This window comes from Diceros bicornis, chromosome 18, assembly GCF_020826845.1.
Source record: "Diceros bicornis minor isolate mBicDic1 chromosome 18, mDicBic1.mat.cur, whole genome shotgun sequence".
Taxonomy (NCBI): Eukaryota; Metazoa; Chordata; class Mammalia; order Perissodactyla; family Rhinocerotidae; genus Diceros; species Diceros bicornis.
The window spans coordinates 18,657,023-18,666,220 of NC_080757.1; the positions used below are offsets into that span (position 1 = coordinate 18,657,023).

General features: G+C 53.0%; 2 protein-coding genes across 2 annotated transcripts in view; both read left to right on the top strand.

The window, feature by feature from the left end:
* PHF12 (PHD finger protein 12) overlaps window positions 1-1,789 on the top strand; it is a 38,393-nt gene extending 36,604 nt beyond the window's left edge. The window contains exons 14-15 of the mRNA XM_058560222.1: window positions 24-162; window positions 518-1,789. Coding sequence (XP_058416205.1) covers window positions 24-162; window positions 518-852 — 474 coding nt within the window. The 3' untranslated portion in view covers window positions 853-1,789. The remainder of the gene's footprint in view (window positions 1-23; window positions 163-517) is intronic.
* A 2,352-nt stretch (window positions 1,790-4,141) lies between these two features.
* Window positions 4,142-9,149, top strand: DHRS13 (dehydrogenase/reductase 13). The gene is made up of 5 exons (XM_058560232.1): window positions 4,142-4,396; window positions 4,495-4,613; window positions 5,962-6,085; window positions 6,273-6,584; window positions 7,985-9,149. Exons 1-5 carry the CDS (start codon window positions 4,270-4,272, stop codon window positions 8,434-8,436), a joined length of 1,134 nt encoding a protein of 377 aa, XP_058416215.1. The 5' UTR covers window positions 4,142-4,269; the 3' UTR covers window positions 8,437-9,149.
* The last annotated feature ends 49 nt before the right edge of the window (window positions 9,150-9,198 follow it).

The window sequence follows — 9,198 nt, forward strand, 5'->3', positions numbered from 1 at the left end:
TTATCTTCCCTCCTCCTCCTCAGAATACCAAACATTATGAGCTGTTAAACTACAGTGAGCATGGGACAACGGTGGACAATGTGCTGTATTCATGTGACTTCTCTGAGAAGACCCCGCCAACCCCCCCAAGCAGTATTGTTGCCAAAGTGCAGAGTGTCATCAGTAAGTTGAAGCAGAGGCCTGTGGCCACAAAGTCTGCCATTTTTGGACATATTCTCCAAGGCCCCAGTCAGGGTGGCTCTGGCTTGCTGCCGATGACCTGCTGTCTCTTGCCTTCCCATGCTGTTGGCCAAGTTCTCCTTGTTCGTGGGCCTAAGGAAGGCCTTGAAGAAGCAAGTGCTGTGTACCCACAAATGTGTACACACCTACTTGGGGACTTCAGTCCTTTCTGAGCATCCCTCACCCCTACTCGTGCAGCAGTTAGAATGGGGAGGTGCAGGGACCCAACCCTGGCAAACAGCCCACATGGGTTGGCTGCTCACCGTTCCTTTCCTGTAACCATCCCCCTTTTTCCCAGGGCGCCACCGGCACCAGAAACAGGATGAAGAGCCAAGTGAGGAGGCAGCCATGATGAGCTCCCAGGCCCAGGGGCCACAGCGGAGACCCTGCAACTGCAAAGCCAGCAGCTCGAGCTTGATTGGGGGCAGTGGGGCCGGCTGGGAAGGCACGGCCTTACTGCACCATGGCAGCTACATCAAGCTGGGGTGCCTGCAGTTTGTCTTCAGCATCACTGAGTTTGCGACCAAACAGCCCAAAGGCGATGCCGGCCTGCTGCAGGATGCAGTCTTGGCCGAGAAGCTCTCTCTCAAGCCCCACCAGGGCCCTGTGCTGCGCTCCAACTCCGTTCCCTAGGACTGGCGGCTACCCGGTCACCCGCCTGTCCACCCAACCCAAGACTCCTGCAATGCAAAAATGTACACAAACCAAGCCCGGGTTTTTTCTATACTCCACCAGAAACCCCTCAACTACAATCTTTGCATGAAATGAAGAAAACCTTTTGACTGTTTTTTAAAAATCCTTTTTCTTTTCTCAAGTTCTAGGGGGCATTTGCACATATGTTTGTACTCACCATTTCATGGGAAAGCGGCAGACCCGAGCTGAGGAACAGTGTGGGCAGGGAGGGGAAGGCCCATGGTCTGGACACTTCCTCCAACACAAAACCATTCCCCACCCACATCCTGCTCCCTCCCCCTCGCCCGCCGTTGTAAAATAATCAGAAACTTGTTCTATTTTGTGGCAGTGACAATAGTTTTATATTAAAAGAAAAAATACAGTTTTCATACAGCAAAATCTATACAATATCATTGTTTTATTTAATATAAAGATCGCTACCCACCCTCCTTCCATGTTCCCACCCTCCAAGTTATTTTCCCTTCTGCAGCGGTTGCACTACAGGTAGCTACTGTGTATTATGGACAAATGAGAAATGAATTCTTTTTCTGGCTGTCCATCTATTTTATTTCAAATAAGGAAAAGTGTATTTGGATTTTGTGTAAATACATCTAGTGATGACATTTTTTCAATGTTTTTAAAAACCGTGTACAGTACTACATGTGGTAGAGCGTTTTCTTCAAATTGTCTATTGTAGCAGAAATGTTTTTGTCGTAAACCTGTTTTGTCTCCTTTTTCTGTTCTCTTGCCACTTCTCTCCTCTTCCTCCCACCCCCAGCTTCCTCCTCTCCTCCCACCCCCACAACTAGTACCAATGTACATAGTAATTGTAATGTTTTAGACTTTACAGAAACTTTCCTGTATTCTGTATATAAAAAAACAAAAATATTTCAAATTATGTTTTCTGCCTGTCTGTCCTACCTGTCATCACCCTTAGAAGGGACCCTCCCTGAGATCCTGGTCCCACAGTCTCATTGAACAAGTCTCATTCCCAGATACTCAGTCCCCATGGGAAGTCAGGAGAGGGGAGGTGTTGGAGGAAAGTGAGCCTAAGGCAGGTGGGGGAAAATGGAAGGGTAGGGCTGCATCTGCTTGGGGGCTGTTGTACAGTTTGGTGGGTGACTTGAGGGAGTTTAGAGGGTTTGACCATTTGTCGTGATCAGATTCTGCAAGAATCCAAGACTGTGCAGGTCCCTGCTCCCGTTGGGTCCAAAACCAAGACGTTAAAACAAGCTGGCATGAGACCTCTGCATTCTGGTCTAGAAGCTTTAACCTAAGGAGTTAGGCCTGCCTTTGGTTCCAGTTGTTTGCTGCCATATTTTATTTGTCTATTCTGGGAGAAGTCGTAACACCTGGTTTTGTCGTTTTCCTGTCAGCCTTGGCTGGGCATGGAATAATTCATTCATTTACTCAAGTATCACTTGAGTTCCTCCCCTGTGCCTGGCCTCTGCTAGGACTTGGGTCTTGGTCTAGGTCACCTGCTGTGAGCAGTCATCAGGGCAGATATGGCCCCTGCCTCTTGGAACTTAGAATCGAGTATGGAGCAATTTGTTGATTCAGAGGTCTCTGGGGAACATCATGAAGATAAAGGAGACATCCAGTCTCTAGACCCAGCTGTGCCACAAGTGATGTGACTTGGAATCACATCTTCTCTATAACTGCAGTCCTTCATCAGAGGACGAGTCTACTGCATTATTTTAATTCTAAGGCCCTGAGAACTGTTCTTAAACCGAACTCCATCCTTTCCTCCTCTTAGACCTTATGTGAGAAATGCTCCAGGAAGTTTTCCCTGAAGACAATCTCTCACTCCTTAGAGAGCACCTGTGTGTCTATCCCAGCACTGAGTAGGGGGTACCTGTTAACATGTCAGGATTTTGCTTTGGGCATGGAGAATGCATCCATTTGTTTTATTAATATTCCATCCCCAGCCTCATCATCCCACAGTAGCTACAGTTGAACCCCGAATCCACAGTGCAGCTAAATAGGAAACTTCCCCTAGAATCTAGCTTCCACCTACCCGCCTAGCTTTGTCTCTACCACTCTGCTCTCCCTGCCCTGATGGGCTTCTTGAACTCTTTAAAGTGTTCCGCTCAGTATTTCCATGGCTAACCACACTGCTGGGCACACCATAAGTGCCAAACAATGGGTGCTAAATTGTACTGGGTTTCTCAGGCAAGGTCCTTTCTTCTGGCAAGTCACCTGGCCAGGAATGCCTTTACCCATGCCTCCCTAGCTGTCCCCACCCACCTTGCCATCATAGTCACTTCCATTGAGTGATGGAGCTTCTTTATTGCTACCACCTTTGAGAAACATTCCAGAGACAAATTTCCTCCTGAGGATCAGATAATAGATTTTATCCTCTATCTCTTCCTGCTTCCCTTCAGAAATTGAGGGGGTGGGGCAGAGGCAGGGAGACATAGACAGCTATATGAATGAGTGAATCCTGACACCCCTTAACTGATGGTGCTACCCTGAACACACTGTGTCACCTCTGGCCTCTATGGGAAGAACAGGGAAGCATCCTAGAAGCTGAGGGCTAGATGTGAAGAAAGGAATTGAAGGACTTGTTTACAGAGGGCAAAGCATCCAAGACCAGACTCACTGTCTCGGGTGTGACAGCATTCATGTACACACGCCCCTCCAGAAGGGAAGGACTGTGCTACATACTGATACCCAGAGAGCTCACACAGCCGGTGAGCCCCTCCTGCAATTCCTTAGCTACCGGGCACACGCACGTAGGACAGGTACGCACGAAGATGTTCATTCAAGCACACACATTGTCAGAGACTACAGACACCTGCACACACCTAGTAGGGCTCTCGGCCCACATAGGCACAAACAGGTAAAAGGTGCTCACGCAGGCACACATCCGTAAGGGCACTCCCAGGGTCCACAAGTACAAGCACACACAGAGGATCTAGAGGCATGCACACAACCTGAAGGGCAATCCCAGGGCCCATGGGCACATTGCACACCAAAAAGTCATTCACACACTCACAGACTATGTGGGTGCATGTACATACCTAGAGGGCACTCCCAGAGTGCCTATGCACACAACACACACGCGCATCTAGTTCACACAGGCAACACACCTAGAGGGCGCTCCAAGGGCCCAAAGGCGCACACAACACCTAGAAGGTGTCCGCACAAGCAGACATCCAGAGGACGCAGACGCACGCCTAGGGGGCGCTCGCAGCGCCCACGCGCACACGCGCGCACACACACCCCTGCCCTGCCTCCCGCCAGCCTCCGCCTCCGCCTTTGGGAGGCCAAGGCGCGCCCGGCGCCCTTCCAGGCCCGTGCGGGGCGGATTGGCACCCGCCGGACCGCGACCCTGGGCGGCGCGGGGCCTGGGGGGAGCCTGGAGGTGGGGCCGGCATGGAGGCGCTGCTGCTGGGCGCGGGGTTGTTGCTGGGCGCCTACGTGCTTGTCTACTACAACCTGGTGAAGGCCCCGCCGTGCGGCGGCATCGCCAGCCTGCGGGGCCGCACGGCCGTGGTCACCGGTGAGTGCGGGAGGGAGGGCGGGCGGGTGGCGGGGACGCCCGGGCGGCGGCGGCGGCGGCCCGCCCGGCTCAGCTCGGCTCCCGCCCGCCGCCCGCAGGCGCCAACAGCGGCATCGGGAAGATGACGGCGCTGGAGCTGGCGCGCCGGGGTGCGCGCGTGGTGCTGGCCTGCCGGAGCCGGGAGCGCGGAGAGGCGGCCGCCTTCGACCTCCGCCAGGTGAGGGAGGGCGGGGCGGGCAGGACGTGAACGCTGTATAGACACGCCCGAACGCCAAGGGGTGAGCAGAGGGGCTCAGCGGGACCCAGCCACTGAGAGGAAAGTGCGGCTCGGTTCGTTAAGTGCGGAAGAGGGGTGCACAGGTGCTCTGGTCACACAGGGACGGGGCACCAGCCCCCAGCTGCGGAGTGGGCTCCCTGAAGGAAGTAATTGCTGTTCTGAGACGTTTAAAAATCAGTAGAAGTTACATTAATGAAAAACAGTAGGAAAAGGAACAGCAGAGGGAACAGCATATTGCAAAGGCCCTGAGGCAAGATGATTTTTCTGATTTAAGAAACTGAAAAAAAGGTTTAATGGGGCTGGAGCTCAGAATATGAGGAAAAGAGGCAAAATGAAGGGGCTGGAGGCTCTGAGCCAGGGCCAGGTTCTGAAGGCCCTTATAGACTCTATTGAGGAGATCAGATTTTATAGGATGGGCAGTGGGGATCCAATGAGGGTCCTTAGCAGGGTCTGGACTGTCAGAATAGCCTTTTGGAACAAACCCCTTGGTGGCTGTGTGGTGCCTGGACCGGATGGGGCAAGAGTGGGTTAGAGGAGACCAGTGAGAAGTCATTGTAGAGATTTTAGGGAAAGCAATAATGGGCAGAAGGAATGATAATGATAATAATAGCAAGTACCTACATAGTGCTGACTATGTGCCAGGTACTGTTCTAAGTATTTTACAGATATTAACTCATTTAATCCTCACAACAACTCTATGAGATAGGTACTATTATTATTATTATTATTCCCCTTTTATAGTGAGAGAACTGAGGCCCAGAGAGATTAAGTCTCTTGCCCAAGGTCACACTCTAGTAAGAGGCAAAGTCAAGATTTAGTTCCAGAGGGCCGGCCCCGTGGCTTAGCGGTTAAGTGCGTGCGCTCTGCTACTGGTGGCCCGGGTTCGGATCCCGGGTGTGCACCAACGCACCACTTGTCCGGCCATGCTGAGGCGGCGTCCCACATACAGCAACTAGAAGGATGTGCAACTATGACATACAACTATCTACTGGGACTTTGGGGAGAAAAAGGGAAAAAAAAAGGAGGAGGATTGGCAATAGATGTTAGCTCAGGGCCGGTCTTCCTCAGCAAAAAGAGGAGGATTGGCGTGGATGTTAGCTCAGGGCTGATCTTCCTCACACACAAAAAAAAGATTTAGTTCCAGAGTCCACACCCTTATCCACTACATTCTAATGCATAGGGGCAGATCTTAGTAATAGCAGGAAGTGGACTGTCAGAATTTGGTGCCTGGGGAGAGGGAAGAGGAGAGAGGGGCCTGGTGACGAGCTCAGCCCTTGCCGCTCCACAGGAGAGTGGGAACAATGAGGTCATCTTCATGTCCTTGGACTTGGCCAGTCTAGCCTCCGTGCGGGCCTTTGCTACTGCCTTCCTGAGCTCTGAGCCACGGCTGGACATCCTCATCCACAATGCCGGTAAGGGGCAGCAGGCCCTGCAGGGGGGCGGTGGGTGGCCAGGGGCAGCTGTCCACTCCAGCCAGGCCTTGCCGGAGGCCAGTGGATATGTGGGAAGGATGCCCCCTACCACTGTCTCACAGAGAGGGACATTGAGACCTGCGGGGGTCCCTCTGGAGCAGTTGCTAACACCTAGCCCCTGCCCCAGGGATCAGTTCCTGTGGCCGGACCCGAGAGCCCTTTAACCTGCTGCTGCGAGTGAACCACATCGGCCCCTTCCTGCTGACCCATCTGTTGCTGCCCCGGCTGAAGACTTGCGCCCCTAGCCGGGTGGTTGTCGTATCCTCAGCCGCCCACCGGCGAGGGCGTCTGGACTTCACCCGCCTGAACCGCCCAGTGGTAGGCTGGCGGCAGGAGCTGCGAGCATATGCCGACAGTAAGCTGGCCAACGTACTGTTTGCCCGGGAGCTAGCCACTCGGCTTGAGGGCACTGGCGTCACCTGCTATGCAGCCCACCCAGGTGAGGCCTGGCTCTTTGGCTGCTCTGCTTTGCTTTGATTCCCCCTCTCCCATCCTCACCCCATCCTGTGCTCCCCTAGCCTCTCACTGAGCCACAGAATCTCAGAGCAGAAAGGAAGGATGGTCCACGGAGAGATTGAGTCCTTGCTGATCTTGGACAGGCTCTCTGTCTGGGTTCTTCCTCTCACACCACAAGCCTGGATGCTGACTACTGGTCAGGGTATGGCAACGAATAAGGCCCAGGTTCTCATCCCAAGGAGCCATCCAAATGACTGAACTGACTAATATGATGATAATGATGATAGCTAATGATCATTCATTCAAGAAGCATTTACTGAGTACCTACTATGTGCCAGGCATTAATCTCGGTGCTGGGGATATAGCAGTAAACAAAACAAAGACCCCATCCTTGTAGTTACATTCTAGTTGAGGGGAGGGGGAGACAGCTAATAAATAAATATATACAATGGCAGGTGATAATGAAGTGCTATGGGGAAAGATAAAACAGGGTAAGGGGAATCTGAAATGACAGGGGTGCTATTTTATCTATGGCAGTCCAGGAAGACATATCTGAAAAGGTGACATTTGAGTAGAGACCCGAAGGAGATGAGAGTTCCAGAGTCCACGTGGACTCTGGACAATCCATGTGGCTTTCTGGGGAGAAGAGTGTAAAGAATAGAGCAAAGAGCAAGTGGAAAGGCCCTAAGGCAGAAGTGCCTGGTGTGCTTGAGAAAGAACAGGGAGCCTTAGGTGGCTGGAACAGAGTGAGAGGGGACAAGTGGCAAGAGATTAGTCATAGAGATGGGCTGGGTCATCTGGGGTCTGGAGGTCCACTATAAGCATCTTGGCTTTTAGTTTGCCTGAGATAACTGATGAAGACCCATCCCTGCCTGTAGGGAACAGGTTACAGGATAATAAGATCAGCCCTACCCATATTACCATATTGCATTTTAGACAGTCATTGCCTAAGGCTCATTATTATAATACTGACAATAATAATCACAACTAACCCTTATCCAGCCTTTATTACACTCTGCGTCTCTAATGTCCAAACAGTCACTGGTCTACCATAGATGTTAATAAATGTTTGCTGGTTAATCAAAAGAACAAGATGAGCTAGTGGAAAAGATGGAGAGAGACAGAATTGTTTTAGGCAGGGGACCTGGCATGAGCGAAATGTTGGAGATGGGGATGTCCAAGGAGTTTGGATGGAGAGGAGGAAGCTTGCTGTTGGAAATGAGCAAGGTCACCTCGTAGGGGTCCTGAATGCCTGGTACATACTACCCTGGTTTCCCTGGAATTGGACTCTGTTCCCCACTCCCTTCTAGCCCCGGTCTCTCGTTGCTCTTACCCTGGGCCCTCACCCACTCTCCCCACTCCTTCCTTTCTTCCTGTCCACAGGGCCTGTGAACTCGGAGCTGTTCCTGCGCCACGTTCCCGGATGGCTGTGCCCACTTTTGCGTCCACTGGCTTGGCTAGTGCTGCGGGCACCAAGAGGGGGTGCCCAGACCCCGCTGTACTGTGCTCTGCAGGAGGGCATTGAGCCCCTTAGTGGGAGATACTTTGCCAACTGCCGTGTGGAGGAGGTGCCCCCAGCTGCCCGAGACGACCGGGCAGCTCACCGGCTGTGGGAGACCAGCAAAAGGCTGGCAGGGCTTGGGCCTGGGGAGGAGGCCGAACCCGATGAAGACTCCCAGCCTGAGGACCCAGGGGCCCCATCTGCTTTGAGCAACCTTCACCCTGAGGAGCCCACAGTTTCTGAACCCTACCCCAGCCCTCAGAGTTCACCAGACTTGTCTAAGGTCACACGCCGAATTTCAGTTAAAGCAGAACCTGAGCACCACGCCTCCTAACCCCCAGGCTGGGATGCTTTCCATGGCACTTGGTTGCCCTTGAAAACCTTAGCTGTGTGCCAGGCCTTCCCTGGGCGTTGAGAGGTTTGCAATTTTCACCTCCATGGTTGCTTTCTGGGGCTTCAAGTTGTGTCCTGGACAGCTCATTTCCTGGTGGAAGGAAATAACGGGATTGTTTCTTCCCGAGAATGACAGTAATCCCAGATTGGGGGGGTTGGCTACGGTATTGTGCCAGACACTGCTTCTCAGGAATTTGAATTTCCTGTTTCCAGGCCCCGCCCTTGGCGATGCAGATCAGCTCTGGATGAGGGCCTGGGAATTTGTAATTTGATGCACTGCCAACATGGAAAATTACTGAACTGGGCCCTTTGCAACCACATAGCCAGGTCGTTAAATTACCCTTTTTTGCAGAGGCGGTATTAGGCTGCAGAGGTAGTATTAGGCTGCAGAGGTAAGGGACTCACCCAATGTCTCGCAGCTCCTAAGAGCAGGGGCTGAGATTTGAACCCTGGCCATCTGACTCCAGGGCCGACTGCTGTAGGGTGGGTGCCGGGAGGAGAAGCAGGGCAGGGCGGTTGTGACCGAGGCGCCCCGTGGGAGTAGGGGGAGGCCTTCCCGCGGTGCTGTAGGGCTGGGCCCCGCGATCCGGACCCCCTGTAATAAAGCGTGTTGACTGCCGAGCCAGCGCTCATTGCCGCCTCTCTCGACGCGCCGGCCCCGCCCTCCGCCCTCACACTTCCGGCGGAGCGGCGACCGCCGGGG

Bases quoted from the DNA above. Each gene is read 5' to 3' on its own strand.
- DHRS13 (XM_058560232.1), top strand. From the start codon at position 4,270: ATGGAGGCGCTGCTGCTGGGCGCGGGGTTGTTGCTGGGCGCCTACGTG. The intron at 4,397-4,494 runs GTGAGTGCGGGA...CGCCGCCCGCAG, and splicing joins CCGCACGGCCGTGGTCACCG to GCGCCAACAGCGGCATCGGG. The intron at 4,614-5,961 runs GTGAGGGAGGGC...GCCGCTCCACAG, and splicing joins CCGCCTTCGACCTCCGCCAG to GAGAGTGGGAACAATGAGGT.